Source organism: Ictidomys tridecemlineatus, chromosome 14 (genome assembly GCF_052094955.1).
Source record: "Ictidomys tridecemlineatus isolate mIctTri1 chromosome 14, mIctTri1.hap1, whole genome shotgun sequence".
Classification (NCBI taxonomy): Eukaryota; Metazoa; Chordata; class Mammalia; order Rodentia; family Sciuridae; genus Ictidomys; species Ictidomys tridecemlineatus.
The window spans coordinates 5,249,550-5,267,041 of NC_135490.1; the positions used below are offsets into that span (position 1 = coordinate 5,249,550).

At 41.4% G+C, this 17,492-nt stretch overlaps 1 protein-coding gene across 1 annotated transcript; it reads right to left on the reverse strand.

The window, feature by feature from the left end:
* Positions 1-2,911: 2,911 nt before the first annotated feature.
* LOC101971590 (beta-defensin 106A) lies at positions 2,912-5,910 on the reverse strand. The gene is made up of 2 exons (XM_005342533.1): positions 5,862-5,910; positions 2,912-3,066 (listed from the first exon to the last, which is right to left on the reverse strand). Exons 1-2 carry the CDS (start codon positions 5,908-5,910, stop codon positions 2,912-2,914), a joined length of 204 nt encoding a protein of 67 aa, XP_005342590.1.
* Between the last annotated feature and the right edge of the window lie 11,582 nt (positions 5,911-17,492).

Sequence of the window (17,492 nt, forward strand, 5' to 3'; positions counted from 1 at the left end):
ATTATAATGAAGTTGACAAGGAAATGTGGTTGTTTTATGCTTTAAAACATTGAGGATAATAAATATGACTAGTAACATCAAAAGCAGACGTTTATCAGATTTCTAGACATTCCATGCAGTTTTCAGAACACTTATTAGTAAACATGTATCCATGCAAATATAGCCCAGAGGCCACATCATCTCTTCTTCACTGTTTCCCATACAGTCTGACCCATCAGGTAAGTCCAATTAGTTTAATCTCTCTTTCTTTCTCTGTCTGTCTAGTCTCTCTCTCACTCTCTTTCTCAGTACCAAGGATTGAATCCATAAGTGCTCAACCACCGAGCCACATCCTTAGCCCCTGTTCATTTTTTATTTTGAGGCAGGGTCTTGTAAATTGCTTAGGGCCTTGCTCAGTTGCTGAGGCTGGCTTTGAACTTGCAATCCTCCTGCCTCAGCCTCTGGAGTCTCTGGGATTGCGACTGCACCAGGCTAATATATATATATATATATATATATATATATATATATATATATATATATATATATATTTTGATAAAAAGATGAAACAAATTCTTCAAAGTAGTCCAGGGACCCATGTAGAAAATCCTAAAGTTAGTTCGAGGTCAAAACAACTGTAGTTTGGAGTTTGATTTTGAGAGGTGTGGACAGGGTCGTATTGACTTTTTTCCTCATCCGATCTTCCTGTCTGTAAACGTGGCTGTGTGCTTCCATGTATCTGTGTCCTCTTTAACTTTTCACAGTGCTCTGAGCTTTCCTGGTGCGTCTCTCAGGAGGGAGCAGTAAAGCACAGGAAGCAGCCTTGAGCCGGAGCCCCTGGGAGGGAGCAGCAGGGCTCTCCTGGCCTCCACCTGACACTCTCTCCTGGTTAACTGGGGTTCTGTTTAGGGAGAAAGGCCGCGGAGGGGAGGTGCCATTCCTGTCGTTTATCAGAGGTGCTGTCCACAAGGCTCCACGGCTGTTGCTGTCCTCCGTTGCCAGCTGGAGAGTGTGCCAGTGTCCCCCACCACAGTCACTCTTTCCCCTTCCTATGGGGAAGGTCACAGCCAGCCCTCAGTAAGGAGTGGTGAGCAGCGCCACCTTCTGGAGGCCAGAGTATACTCATGAGTTATTTGGAGCTCTTCTGCATGGCAAAGTTGTCTTTTCTCCCTAAGTGGCTTATTTATTTCCTCTGTCTATCTATGTATCTATCTACTATCTATCTATCTATCTATTTTATCAGAATGGAAGTTTGATTTTGGTTAGGATTCCCTGTTGTCTCATTGACTTCTTGGCCCCGGTTAACCCAGCCATGGCCACTGGGAGCTTTTCTGTTGGTTCTTGTGGTGCTTGGCGCCTCCCATCATCCTCTGTTTGTTTGAGCACCTCCACATTACTGTTTAGTGGTGGGCACTGGGGGTGTGGCTTTGGGGTGTATCTCTGTGTCTGCCAAGAAGAGAGTGCTCCTCTGCTTCCTGATCCTCATGTGAGCTGCTTTCCCCTGCCACACTCTTCTGTCATGATATTGAGCCTCACCTTGAGCCCCAAGGAATGGAGGCAGCCACCTATGGATTGAGATGTCTAAAACCATCAACCTTTAAATAAACATTTCTTCCTCTACCATTGTTCTAGTGGGGTCTTTTTGTCACAGCAGCAAAAAAGGCTGACTAAAACACTATGATTAAGATAAATTGAATAAAATATCTGTGGTATTTTTATTGAAAACTTTATATAAATTTACAGTTATCTCAAAACAAAGTGCAAATAGAAATTCTTCTCATAACAGTGTCAATGATTCCAACATGATTAAGCGCATTGCCCTTGGGAATTGAGAGGGAAGTAAAATAGGATTTAGGACCCACAGGAATCTAAAGCTGGTTTTTAAGTGTAAGGAACATGATGGGAAATCGTCACTTAAACCAGGTAATGGTCAGTCTGCTCAGGCTGCTGTAACAAAATACTGAAGACTGGTTAATTTACAGGTAATAAGCATTTATTGCTCATAGGTTTTGGGGCAGGAGGTCTAAGGTCAAAGCATGAGCATGTTGGGTATCTGGTGGGGACCTGGTCCCTGCTCCAAGATGAATCCCTGCATGGCAAGCTGTTTTCACGTGAGAGAGGGGAAATGTGTCCTCTCCATCTCTTTTACAACGGAATGAATCCCACTCCTCAGGGCAGAGTCTTGAAGACTGAATCACCTCTGAACACCATCACAGTGAGGATCGGATTTCAAAATGAATTTTGGAGGCACTCATTCAGACAACAGCAGTGACATTTAGGCTGAGACTCAGAAGGTCATTTGCCAGCTAGTTCCAGAAAAATGGTAGATAGAGAGTTTGTGAAAAGGATCCAGGTCACAGGGGCTCCTGAGAACCACAGGGATGTTTCTAATCCTCTAACCATCTGAAAAACCAGTGTCAGAGTTATAGGTAGCAGGCAATCCTCATGGAATGTTTTAATTTAGCAGGTGGTGACCCATGAAAGTCCTTGATATATACCCATTTACGACAGTCTCTGATAAATCATAGTGAATGTTACCAATATTATGAATAATAGCGAATTCATCCAGCAGCATGTTCGTTTCTCTGCTTATCCATTTCTTTCCTCTTTCCCTTGCCTTCCTCCTTCCTCTTTCTCCCTCTTTTGTTAATGCTGGATGGAGTCCTCTGCCTGGGAGAAAGCCAGAGGGTGGTTGCTGGTCCCTTTTGGTCAGCCTGTAAGATTGATATTGGATGGCTTTGAGGGCAGTGGCCTTACCACAGAATTTCAGGAAAATAAGCCAGGAGGGAGAGACCAGCAGGGTCGGCTAGGCGTGGTTTCCCTTCCAAATGAAGCACTCACAAGCTGATCAAAGCAATCATTTATTTTTGGTGGAGAGTGAAAGCAGCAGCCGGGCCGTCCGTGCTCCTGCGAGAGGCCCAGGTCTCCAGATTCAGTCATCCAGTCTGATCTTCCCACAGGGTTGGAGCGTCAGACAGCATTTCAGGGACTTCTGGCACAGAGCCACAAGCTCTTCATTTTTCTGACAATGACGCATGCATTTCCCTTTAAGCTGGTAGCATTTGTCATCAAAAAACTCATTCTTGGCTACACAAGGGAAAGAGCCACATGGGTCAGTTCTTTCAGCGGTGACCAGGTAGTCACAGACATCAGCCAAGAGTTCTACACCACTGTCAGAACGCCTTACCCTGCCAGGAGATGAGGTGGCAGGGAACTATTTTCTGTGTGTTATTTCTGTCTTTTTGTTACATGGGGTGAATGAACAGGAAGAATCCATTTGTCTTGCAGCATTTGCATTAGGCTATGTGGAGTCCTCAGGAAACAGATGCCAACATTCTTTTATCCAAATCTATTAGAGTAATGAGCAGTTTGTTCCTATAAACTTCTCTGGAGTCAGGAGTTTCCTTCATACACTCTAAGATTGCTACCTGGTGAAAGTATGGCAAGACCTGAGGTTGAAGAAAGGGCTTGAGACTAGAGCAGAAAAGGATAGAAAGAAAGAAAGGAAACAGCAAAAGAAAACCCCTGAAGCTTACTGTGGTCGATAGAGTAACGTGGCTGCTTAGAAAGACTCCATCTGGGCCAGGCGCCGTGGTGCGTGCCTGGAATCCCAGCTGCTCAGGAGGCTGAGGCAGGAGGATCATGAGTTCAGAGCCAGCCTCAGCAACTTACCAGGGCTCTGAGCAACTCAGTGAAACCCTGTCTCTATGTAAAATACAAAATAGGGTTGGGGATGTGGCTCTGTGGTTAAGTGCCCTTGAGTTCAATCCCTTGTACAAAACAAAACAAACAAGCAAAAAAACAAAGACATAATCTGATTTCTCCTCCACATGTCAACCATGGAAAGAAGGCACTTTAGGGAAGGAAGAGGGAATGTGTTGGTACTGGTTCCTTAAGTCTCTCTCTCTCTCTCTCTCTCTCTCTCTGTTGGGGACCCAACAGAGGGGTGTTTAACATTGAGCCACATCCCCCTTTTTATATTTGTATGTAGGGACAAGATTTCTCTGAGTTGCTCAGGACCTTACTAAGTTGCTGAGGCTGGTTTTGAACTTGTGATCCTTCTGCCTTAGCTTCCTGAGCCGCTGAAATTATGGCATGTGCCCAGCTCCTTAAATCGTTCTCTGTTATTTTGCATAGATTCCAGTTCTTACCTTAGTACTTATAGCAGCAGTAAGAGCATCTTGCTTCAAGGACAGACAGTTCATCTTATCTGGGTTAACATTTTAGAGTGGACTAATAGAGATCTTTGCAATGTTAGTGTCAGATGTCGGCAGATTACATTTAATGTCAACATATTAAAGTGTCTAATTCACATTAGGATAAGCTTAAATCTAGATGGATGAGTGCCTTCCCATGCACCAACCATTATCTAGCATCAGCACATCTGCTCAAATAGAAACAACCCCCCCACACACACCGTTTCAAAGCCCAGAGAACTCTGGATGACACCACAGTGGCATACATATTCTATTCTCTTCTCATACTGCAACGTCATCTCAGGCTAAACGTAGAGGACTTTGTTTTGAAAGAGTCCTCCTGCTGAATCCCGTTCATAGTAATGGCCCGGGAGCCTCCAGAGGGAGAGAGCATCTGTGCCCACAGGGCTTCTAATGGACCATCACAGATAGCCATGTGGGACTTAGTGCACCTGTGTGTGAGTGCACACATAAAGTGCATTAAAAGTTGCTTTAATTTAGATACGTTAGGTAATTTTATTTTATGCAACCTTGCATTGTGTTGACTAGTCACGGAATAAGTCTGTGTGACCTGAAAAGGATACCTCTGATCCGTCTCCACTGTGTGCATTAAATCCAGTGAAGCGAGTCCCCTGCAGGCCCAGATCCCCACGTCCTGACACAGAACCTACTTGCACAGGTTTGTTGCAATTCAAACCAGAGGGCACAGGAATAGTTGGCATGAAAATTCTGAGCAGAGCACATGAGGGATATATCTTTGGCTTCTGGCACAAATTCAACTCACTGTGACTTCTGAATTTGTGCCAGAAGCCAAAGATATAAAGATATATAGCTCCCTGGTACAAGCTCTACCTGGTACAAGTTGAGCCTTGTGCCCTGATTTTGGGGAGATACAGCTGGAGCCACTGCAGCTGCACAGAAGCAGGAGAACACTGCAGTGAGCCCTGGTGTGGGAGGAAATCACAACCATCTTTCATGGAGGCAAAACAGAGCCAGGCTCCAACCCTGGCTCCCTCCTGCACACACGTATGATTTTTGCCTTGTTCATATTTATGTCTATAAAATATATGTAAAACAGACCCCCCCAAAAGCTCTGAATTCCATTGAGTAAGAGGTGGGGTCGCACTTTTCTTAAAGTCACTGGCTTTGGAGAACTGCATACGTTTTGTCATTGAAGCATTCACCATGGTGTCCAGCTTGTAGTTTGCTAAAGTAGGTTAACTGACAGAAACCTACACCCTGCAGTTTGTCCTAATGCCATGACATCAGAACGTGAATACATGCTTCTAATCCTATCCTCTTCCATTTCTCCCTCTCTCTAGCTCTCTTTCTTTCCTATTTTATAGCCTAACCAGATTTTCAAAGGCCAGAGTATTAAAATCTTTTTTAGACATTTTTGTGATTTTTTTAGCATGGAATTGTGAGCCAAAGGCATCTCTCCTGACTTCCCTTAATTTATTCCAACCTGTGACAACACTTCATGGACAATGATGGGAAATGCAAAGGATTCATAGAGGGTGCAATTATAGAAGGAGGCATCGCCTTCTGCAGCAAGTGATGCCACGCAGGGCCACCAGCCCACAGGGGCCCTTGCATTTGAGTGGTGATCAGCCTGGGTGGTCGCACAGAGACCCTCTGTCAGAGCCACCTCCTCTGCTCACATTCCCTCCAAAGATGCTCATTTACCTGGAGCCAGGAAGAAGAGAGCAGCAAATAGAAAGAGGCCAGTCTTCATGGCTAGGAGAGGGTTGAGAGATTAGCACGATGTTCACGAGAAAAGGGCAGCAAACACCCCCATTTATCCATTTCTCCAGAGCGAATGGCTTCTTGATCAGTGAGGCTTGTCAAAAGCAGGCGTCTCTGTGCTCTGCCAGGTGCAGTCCACAGACCAGTGGGTGTCATTCTGCAGCTCATCATTTATCTGACCCTGGGAAGTTCCCAAGAGGGAAAATGGAGGTGAGGGGAGAACAGAGCAGGCACACGTGGATGAGCAGGTGTAGATACACGAGGCAGAAACACAACAGCTCCTTGGCTGGACATTCAGCTCCCATGCTGACTGTGCTCCTGATGGTTTCACGTGCAGGTGTGGGGTCGGGAAACAGGTGCTGCGGGGCTTCAGCTAAGAGCTGATGCTTGGTAAAGTCCAGACTCAGTTTCTGTGCACTTGGCAAAGAGCCTGATCTAAGCACATTCTTCATTATTGTGTTTAGGAATGTAGATCTTGCTGAGTGCTTCCCATTTTACACGTTACATGCATCCCAGACAACTTTGACACTATTGGGTATGTGACTAAGATTTTTTTTGTGTGTGTATGTGTGTGCATGCGTGTGTGTAGTATTTTAATTGTACAAATATTTATGGAAATCTAAATATCCTTAGTAATATTAAGCAAAAACAATGCCTTTAACAGTGAAATCATCTCCAATGAGGAAAAGCACTTCAAATGTTAAAGTGCCACAGTCTGGCTGGGCACAAATCACGAGCCACTGAAGCAGGAACAAACTTTATTTCTGAACTCCACGAGCGCACTCCACACACGCTCCTCAGGAATTCTCTCGAACACCACACAGCTCGTCCAGGAACCAACAACTGGAAATATCCCTCCTCCGGCACTTCCCCAACCAATGGGAACTCTCTAGGAATCCCCACGAGAAGTCACCTGGAACTCAATGGGAACTCCGCGAGAACTCGCTGGCATCACCTCTCAACCACTACTTCTGGTAAACATGTCATGCGTCATCCCGACTCGGCTGTGGCCCTCAACATCTCCCCACTTCTGTTTAATTAAACAACAAGCAATGTGCCTTAGGGACTGTGCCTGTTAGGCTGTCCAATACTACACCTGGTCCTTATCCATCATTGGATGAGCTAACCTCTAGGCGTCAGTCTCCAATCTTAGGTTGGTACCACTGCAATTGGATCACACCCATCATTGACTACCAGTCCAGCATACAGCCATACCTGTGGATAGGCCTTTGACCAGTGTGAGGGGGTGAGGTTCTTTGCCTCACCTCTGTTGGCCCCCAAATTTTAGACCATCACTAGCAGAAGGGAGGAGGATACAGAAATGCCATGACACCAATCCAATTGACGGCTTCTTTGGAAAAATTGTATCACCAGTGACACCATTAGCAAAAATACGCCAACACTACCACAATTCGCTGCACCAACAGATAGTTAACAATGCATACAAGTGATACATAGTCCAGGCAAGTTCTGCAAGCAGTTCAAAGCAGAGGAATCCATCAATATGTCCATTTCTTCCCAAAGTAAATCGACTCCTTGATTGAGCATTACTTGTTATTATTCATTGATGCATCAGTTTATACAGTTTGTTGTGATAACTATCAAAGAAGCTGTAGTTTGGTTTTATCTTTGTCTTCACTGGCACTGGGATGAAGATAGGAATTCTGGCAATGATGCTAAAAAATTATGTAACATTCCAACAGGTACTAAGAAAACAATTTTCTGAACAATTTACATTATCCTGAACAGAATTATTAAATATAATGAAAAAGAAAGGTGAAAGTAAACCAACAGATCTGTTAACCTCCTTATTTGTTCACATATTAAAACAATCCTCAACAGCTTAAATTTACCCAATTTAAATTAGACCATTAAAATCACGTGAATAAAAAAAAATTTGGATCCATTTTTTCATGAGCGGTCCTCATATATGATACATGGACATACGCACACACAGACATACAACACAAAACACAAGTGTGCATACATAACATACAACACATAAGACAATAGCAAAGGCCTTGTAGCTTTACACAGGTGAAATCTCCATTGCAATGTTTAAAAACTCCACAGTCAAAAAATAAAACTGATCAGAAAAACATTAATCTAGGTCTGTATGAGCTCAAAAAATAAACTAGAACTTTATGATGTGGGGAAAGGCAATAATAAAATAGATATTGAAAAAAGCATCCTGGTTACCACCTGGGTTTGACTCTTTTTTGGATATCCCATCCTTTCTTTTTTTTTTTTTTTTTGTAACTTGCATTTGGGTCTGAAGGTATTCCCACAAGCAAGCCTCAAAGTTTTTTACATTTGAAATAGGCTTTAATGGTGTTCATTATTCATTAGCCTCCAGGTGTGGGAGAACCACTGTTGCAGATGTAATAATAGCCAAGCTGGAGCTCTGGATATCAGCTGTTATGGATTTGAGTCAAATCATCTTCTTTTTGGTCTGTAGAAATAGCTTTGGTTAGTCTCTCTGGAATCCAAATCGGCTGCTGTTCTTCCTGTGGAAACACACAAACAGAACCCCTACTCCAGACAATCACTGGGTCAGGACCTTTCCATTGTCCTGTTAGAATATCCTTCCAAAGTACCTGAGGCTTATGTACATTTTTTTGGACACATTTGCCTTTCTGCAGCACTAAGCCCTGATGAATCCAAATTTAAAAAGTTTAGAGTAAAAAGGGTTATTTTAAGTTTATCTTTGGGGGATATATACTCCTTTCCAATTCCCTCTCTTTGCTTTAATAAGTACATTTTAATAGTTTGATGAGCTCTTTCAACTATGCCTTGTCCCTGTGGATTGTATGGGATTCCTGTTATGTGAGTAATGCCAAATGATGAGCAAAATTGTTTAAAAGAGGTAGATGTATAACCAGGACCACTATCCATTTTTAACTGTTTTGGAATGCCCACAGTGGCAAAATTTTGTAAGCAATGAGCTATAATATCTTTAGTTTTTTCTCTGGCATGAAGGGAGCCCATCCAAAATCTGGAAGAAGTATCAACTGTAACATGCAAATATTTTAATTTTCCAAATTCTGGCAAGTGTATGACATCCATCTGCCAAATATGGTTAGGTATCAGTCCTCTAGGATTGACTCCAAGATTAACTTGTGGTAAAATGGTCACACAATTTTGACATTGTTTTATTATTTGTCTGGCTTGTTCCTTAGTTTTTTAAAAATGCTTTTGTAAAGTATTAGCATTGACATGGAATCTTTTATGAAAATTTGTAGCTTCTTCTAGTGTAGAGAAAATATGTATGTCACGTGTAGTTTTATCATTGCCCAAATTAAGGGCTCCAGGCAATCTTGTATGTGCTCTGATATGTCCTATAAAAATGGATCTTTTCTGTCCCAGATTAGACTTTGTATAGTGGAAAACAAAGAGAAAACAGTAGAGGAAGGGGAAATCCTACCAGCATCTTCAAGGGATACTATAGGAATAACTATATACCGACTATCAGAAAATAAATTAGATATAGAATCTTTAAACATCACAAATGCTTTTAATACTGCATTAAGCTCTACCTTTTGAGCTGATTGGGTACTAAACATGTAAAAGTTTGATCAGGGGTAACTACTGCTGCTGTACCATTATTTGACCCATCAGTGAATACATTTGGACCATTCATGATAGGTGTTTTTTTTTTTTTTTGTCATTTTTGGAAAAACTACAGGATGCGAAGACCAAAAAGACAATAAGGGATTAGATGGTAAGTGATTATCAAATGAAACATTAGATTTACACATGATTATTGCCCAAGTATTTAACTCATTAGCTAACTCATCAATTTGATCCATAGTATATGGAGTAATAATTTTTGGGGGAGAAATTCTAAACACTCCCTATGCTGCTTTTATTCCTTTGAGTATTAATTGTCCTACAGCCTCAGGATATCTAGTAAGAATAGTGTTAGGAGAATAAGATAAATGTATCCACAATAATGGACCTTCTTGCTAAAATACTCCTGTAGGAATATTTGTTGGTATTACAATAAATAATATATACAAACTTATATCAATTCTATCCAAATGCATATTTTCCATATATGTTTCAATAATTTTTAATGCCTTTCTTGCTTCAGGCGTTAACATGCGGGGTGAATTTGGATCTCATGGACCTTTTAGGATAGCAAATAACGGTCCCAACTCTCCTGTTGGTATGTCTAGATAAGGCCTTATCCAATTAATATCTCCTAATAACCTTTGAAAGTCGTTAAGTGATTTGAGTTGATCTACTCGTATTTGAATTTTTGGTGAACGGACCATGGTTGAGGATAACAGAACTCCTAAATAATTAATTGGAAAATTTAATAGTGCTTTATCTATTGCTATCTCTAGATTATAATTTTTTAATAAATTTGTAAGTGTGGCATAACATTCTAGCAATGTGTTTTTATCTTTATGTGCTAATAATACATCATCCATATAGTGAAATATTTGTAGTTCAGGATTTTGATTTCTAAGTGGCTGGATTGTTTTGTTAACATAAATTTGACACATAGTTGGGCTGTTAGGCATCCCTTGAGGGAGTACTTTCCATTCATATCTCTGATCAGGACCTTCATAATTCAGTGCAGGGTAGTAAATGCAAAACGTGGACTATCCTCAGGATGAATTGGAATTGAAAAAAAAAAACAATCTTTAATATCTATAGCTAAAACGTACCAGGTTTTTGGCAAAGCAGACAATTGAGAAATCCTGGATTGAGCAGGTCCCATAATAACCATCTCATTATTAATGGCTCTTAAATCTTGCAATAATCCCCATTTACCAGATTTCTTTTTAATGACAAAAATGGGAGTATTTTAGGGAGATACGGATGGTTGTATATGTCCCTCTGCTAATTGTTGTTTGACCAGATCATGGACTGCTTGTATCTTTTCTTTAGTCAGGGGCCACTGAGGAACCCATACTGGTCTTTCTGATTTCCAAGTAATTTTTATTGCCTCAGTGACCCCTTCTGAGAATCCAATCCATGTCTATTTATTCCTTGATCTATTTAAATTGGTGCTGCTATACCTTGTCCTTGTTCTCCTAATCTTTTTTCTTTCCTAAAACCTTGTCTAGCCCTAGTAGTGGGCACATTAGGATTGATGTTATTTGTTAACGTCAAACCTAATTGATCTAGGACATCTTGTCCCCATAAATTTATAGGAAGATGATCCAATACATATGGCTGTATAGTTCTTTCATATCCTTCAGGATCTTTCCAGTCTAATACCGTTGTAGTTCTATGGGGGTTAGTTGCCACTCCTAGGCCTCGAAGCATTTGGGTGGCTTATTGTAATGGCCAATGTTTTGGCCATTCTTGACGAGATATAATGCTAAGGTCTGCACCTGTATCAAGTAGCCCATTAAATTCATGTCCTTGAATATTTAGTTTTAGCATTGGGCAAGAATCTAAATTTAAAGACATCATAGCCCAATCTACAACTGTGGAGCCTAATTCTCTGGAACCTCTTTCTATACTACTAATGGAAAATTTATCATGTAGGTTGGGTATTATTAATAACTGTGCTATTCTATCTCCTGGTGAAATTACTGATATACCCTTTGGAGAACTAGCTATAATTTTTATTTAACCTTCATAATCAGGATCAATTACCCCAGGACTTATCATAAGTCCTTTTAGAGTAGAAGAACTGTGTCCCAACAATAAGCCTACTGTTCCTTGGGGAAGAGGTCGTTTTACTCCTGTGGGAATGATTTGAACTCCCATCTCTGGAGTTAGTACTGCTCTGGCGGAGGTGTAGATGTCCAACCCTGCGCTCCCTCTGGCTCATCTGATGAGAGATCTGATGGATAATGTGTCCTGGGCACTACTCTGATGGTGTTGCTGGGTTCCTCCATGGTATTTCTGGGTTCCTCCAGTGCCCCGTATATTTGTGGTCGTGGGCCCTGGAGCATTGGGCCCCCCTGTCCATTTTTTGGCAATGGAGCCTGATGCCTTTCTCCACAATATCGTGCATAAACACCTGGTCCTTGTCCATTTTTTGATAATGGAATAACCTCTATGGTGGTTTGAGACTGGCATTCATTAGCCCAATATCTCCCTCTATGGCATCATGGGCAAATACCTGGTATTCTATTCCTTTGATACCTAGTTTTGTTAAACCCTCCTCCTATGGGGCAATTCCTTTTAAAATGTCCTGTTTGTTCACAATTGTAGCATGTTTTTGGCCTAGCATCTAAAGCCTATTGTACTGCACCTGCCAAGACTTGTCCTTGTTCATTAATGTCTCTACACAACTTAATATATGTGTTTAAATCTCCATGTTTCCATGGTCTAATGACCTCTCTGCACCAATGATTTACTTGGTCATAAGCCAGTTGTTTAATTAATGGCATTTCTTGCTCTGTATCCCCCAAAACTCTGGTACCTGTTTGAATAAGCCTATCTACAAATTCACTGTAATATTCATTAGCTCCCTGTATTACCTTAGATAATTGACCTTGTAAATCTCCATGTTCTTGTAAAGTCTTCCATGCCCTAACTGCATCTTCAGCAATTTGTGCACATATAGCAGGATGATATTCAATTTGTTGCCGTTGACCCTCATAAGGTCCTTTTCCTAACAACATATCTAGATTTCTTTTGCATTTCACCTAGCCGTCTCCACGCAAAATTCCTCATTGGCAACCTTCCATAACAAATATTGTCCTCCATTTAGCACAGCTTTACACATGGTAGCCCAATCTGCTGGTGTCATGTCCAAGTTGGTAATGGATTCGACCATGCTTATAGTGAAGGGTGCTTGGGGACCATAGGTTGTTACAGCCTCCTTTAACTGCTTCACTGTTTTGAAATCTAAAGCATGGTGAATTTACTGCCTTCCTGCCTGTTCAAGTACAGGGCATGCTAATCTTTGAGGTCCTGTCTCAGGATCCCATCTATCAACTACGGGGGTTGAGGGCCACTCAGCTGTCTCCATAGGTGGGGCTGTTGGTTGAATTACGCCCTCTGGTGATAGAATGGTGTTAGTAGCAGCCTCCTGTTGTAGCTTTTTCCCTAATAGCCCCTTTTCCTTTAAATTTTCTTCCTCTGTCTGACCAGCTCGAGAGACCTTCTCTTTTGCTTGATCTAACATGTTTTCTACCATAGTCTGGACCTCTAACAATTTACTTAACACTTTTTCAGTTTGTTTTTTACTAATTTCTAATCTACTATAAAGATAACACAACTCAACAAGATAACACAAAACAAAACTGAAACAGAATGAAACAAAAATGGAACAAAAAATCATTGTATCAATTTTCCTATTTTATTGAAATGTATTTTCGTGGTCTATCTCTATCTCTTCCTCAGGGCTGAACAACTTCAAACCTTGAGCCAACCATTTTTCCCAGTTAGCCTGAGAAAGTTCTAGGGATAGGCAGCTTGAAACAAAAACAAAACAAATCAAAGCAAGAACACATTGTTTTTTGAAATGGTCACCCATTCTCTCGCCTTCCCAGCCAAACTTTGGCACTTTAACATTTGGAGTGCTTTTCCTCAATTTCACTTACCCCTGAGCTTCAGGGGTTCCCCATATGGGCCACCAAATGCCGCAGTCTGGCTGGGCACAAATCACGAGCCACTGAAGCAGGAACAAACTTTACTTCTGAACTCCACCAGCACACTCCACACACGCTCCCCGGGAATTCTCTGGAATGCCACTCGGCTTGTCCAGGAACCAGCAACCAGAAACATCCCTCCTCTGGCACTTCCCCAACCAATGGGAACTCTCCGGGAATCCCCGCGAGAGCTCAACTGGAACTCAATGGGAACTCTGGGAGAACTCGCTGGCATCACTTCTCAACCACTACTTCTTGCAAAAATGCCATGCGTCATCCCAACCTGGCTGTGGCTCTCAACCTTATAGGATCCCATCAATTCCATTAATTACTTTCCTTAATTTGGATTAAATAAGTTATAAGTTATGCAGAAAAAGGCCTGAATTATGCACTCTAATTCTTCTCCTTTGTGTGAGAGAGTGTGAGAACATAAAATCTATTTTTTAAGAGAAAATGAAATCATGATGAAAAGTGATCCTGCTTCGTCTTACCCTATTATGGCTGCTACTACAAGCTGGGATGCCTTGGAAGCATTTGTTAAAATACTAAACTCTGAAAAGCAACTAATGATTGCTGTGTTGATGAAAGTATAGTTTTCATACACGATCTGTGTGAGATCATCAGTTTGTTTATATCATATTATATCAAAATACATGATTAAATATGGAAAGAAAAATATAATCACTCTACAGTTATTATTTACACTGTACAGAATCTGTGTAGATAGCACCATAGCCAGAAGATTGAGGTCAGCAATAATAGTGTTGAATCATATACTGCAGGTACACCCTGCAATCACTGATGGTAAAAGGACACATCAGCCCTTTGGATCCCTTCTGCCAAAGTCTAAACCCCAAATCCCAGTTTAATATCTTTAATACAGCAGATAAACTTAAATTTGCTATTTTAGTTAGTAGTTGTGTACCAGTTTGCATTTCTTGGTTTTCACAGCAGAACACTGGTTCTATAAGATGCTAGCACTAGCTCCCAGTGACTAAGGAGGCTGAGGCAAGAAGATTGCAAGTTCAAGGCCAGCCTCAACAACTTAGTGATGGCCTAAGAAACTTTAAAAAAGTTAATAAAAAGGGCTGGGAATGTGGCTCAGTGATAATTGCCAGGACCAAAAACCAAACCAAACCAAACAAAACAATAACAACAAAAACAAATGTGAGCAATAAGAATAGTTTGGGGAAGGGTATATGGAAACTCTGTACTCTCTGTAATTTTTCAGTAAATAAAAAAAATAAAATTTCATTTAAAGAACCTAATATGCAGTATTTCCAGTTATTCTTTGCTATGTGGGTTTGCTATCTTTTGTGTGCATGGATTATATTCTATGAATGATTTAGCTGGGGATGACATATTAACAAGCGCACATCTTCCCCATCTCTTTTCAAACCTCACTTAAAAAACTTAAATCCAGGAGAAATGTAAGGGTTCTATGTTTGGGATTTCAATCTCGGATGACTTCATGGCTGTGGCATGCTTGGTGGCTGGGAAAGCTTCTGTGCAAAATACAGGATGTCTAGCTGGTAGGAAAGCTTCTGTGCAAAGGTGAGGGATGCCTAGCTGCTGTGCAATGCCCTGCATGAGGAGGCTTTGTGCTAGAGTCTTATCAGCCTTGACCTTAATCTCAGGCTCTCAGTTCCTGGAAATGAAGAAACTCTCTTGTCAGACAACCACTATGTTTCACCAACTCCACTGCACCTGAACCTGTCCCCATAACAGTCACTTTAAACAATGGACTTTCTTGAGAGCTACACAGGCTCCTAATATTGCACATTGCACATATAGTATATAACTGAGGAATAAGCTGCATAATGTTGTTAATTCTGTAACCTGCCTAATGTCACAATGAACAATAATGCACTACTGATGCCAGTGACCTAATGTAACATGTTGATACAAATAAGCTGTCAGCTTGGACAAGGGGCCATTCTGTCTCTGTACCTTGTTTCTGTTTCTTTTTGATTTCTTTATAAAGAAAAGACAAACTTTCAGCCACTTTCAATTATATACTATCTTGTTTGTAGACTTTGTCTCATAACTTGTTTTTGTTTCTAATAGAATGCGTCTAATTCACCAAGAGTGACAGAGCCTGCTTTGTTGAGCAGTGGTTGACCAAGGTTGCATGACAGGGGTGTCCCTCCCAGGAGACTATTTGGAGACAGTGATGTGAGGTCATCACCACCAAGAGGAAGAGGGCAAGGCCATACCCCAGAGAAAGGGGAATCCAAGGGACTTATGTGTCTAGATGTTTCTACTCAACAGCAAAGCAGGGAGTCTTTGAAGGGCAGGAGTGGGTTGGGGACTTGTAGCTGCAGGGTTTGTCTAATGTGTGGTTATCATGTGTTGGATGCAGTTTTGGGGGTATGTAAAGCAGGCAGGCTCTAAAGGGATGATTATATGCCCATTTGAGCTGTATTTAAACTAATTGGAGATGACAAAAATTTGAGTTTGGGGCCAGGAAGCTGTAAGCTATAGGGACCAGTAGACAGGGCACACATTGGACCCACTGAAGTAGCAAAGAGGCCCTGCCATTCCCAGTGTGAGGACAAGTCTTTCATTCAGGCAACACGAAGGGGGTTGTGAGGATGGCCTTACTGCATTTTAAAAGCTCCAGTCTGACACCTGCAGTCTCACCAGGCACACCCACAGAGCCCTCCAGTAAGGCCTCAAACAAGTTACTTTCCCTCTCCCTGGTAACCAGAGTGAAGCCCCTGGCAGGCTGTCCTCACCTGAAGAGAGGGAAAGGCGAGAAGAACAGGGTGGAGACCACCAGACCAGATGTTTCTGACCCCAGAGTAAATGATGTCACTCTGGTGGTAGCTGATAAGGATTGAAAGGAGGGTCAACCCCCCCCCAAATTTAGTATAAATAATAGAGCTGATGAACCGGGATTCAGCCAGCCAAAACAAGGGTGCACTCGAGCTGGAGAGCCTGATGAGGACCTGGCATCCCATCACCTGTCATTGTTCCTGAGCCTCTGGGTGATCCTCACTGCTCTCAAACTCTACCAGCCTCGACCGGATCTTGGTGAGAGCCACAACTTCTCCCTACGACCCTGTTCTCAACCAGTCATCCACTCCACTGCCAGGAAAAGCCTGCCTTGTTTCCAGACCTGATCACCGTGGTGTGGTCTGAGTGAGTGTGCATCTGCTGGACTCAAAGCCTAAGACTTAAGACCTTTGAACTTAGCGTGCCGAGGGAATGTATGTCATTAGCTTCTCATGATTAAGTGTGTTTTGCAGTGCTCACAATTAATCTAGAATTGTTTGCTGTGAATTGATTAATCTAGAGTTGTTTGCTGTGAATTGATTATGTCTATTGCAGTGCCTAGCATTAGGAATTGTCATTTTCTTGATTAAGAACCTATAGAGTGAATCTGTATTGAGTAATTTGAATGAATAAAGCATTGAAAGGGGCAGAAGCACATGGACGTTCTTTATTCCTCCCCTCGACTACATACATCACAATTTTGCCCCATTGCAACAAGGGTCAATCACCATGTTATTTTCCTAAAACTGGACGTTTACTCCAGTTTAAGAGCAGCTTGAATGTATGTGGATTATTAAAAAATTAAAATGCAAGATCACTTATTCAAAAAATGCAGAAAAATATTATCTTAAATCTACCAAAATAGTTATTGAAAAGGAGATACAAACAATGAATTATTATTTAGCCAAAAGAAGAATGAAATCATATCATTTTTGAGAAATGGATGGAACTTGATATTATCATGTTAAATATAATAAGCCAGACTCAGAAAGATTGCATGTTTTCTCTCATGTGGGGAATCTAAAAAAATAAAATAAAATAAAGACAATATAAAAGAAGGGGCTATTAGGGAAGTGGAAACCCAGGGGAGGTGCCAGGGAGGGTAAAAGAGGGTGGATATGATGGTCAAAGTATATTGTATGTCCATATGGAAATGTCACAACCAAACTCATTATTTTACACAATTGACATATGCTAATATAATTTTTTTAAACTACCAAAATATAAA

Bases quoted from the DNA above. Each gene is read 5' to 3' on its own strand.
- LOC101971590 (XM_005342533.1), bottom strand. From the start codon at position 5,910: ATGAAGACTGGCCTCTTTCTATTTGCTGCTCTCTTCTTCCTGGCTCCA. The intron at 3,067-5,861 runs GTAAATGAGCAT...TCCCTTGTGTAG, and splicing joins TCTCTTCTTCCTGGCTCCAG to CCAAGAATGAGTTTTTTGAT.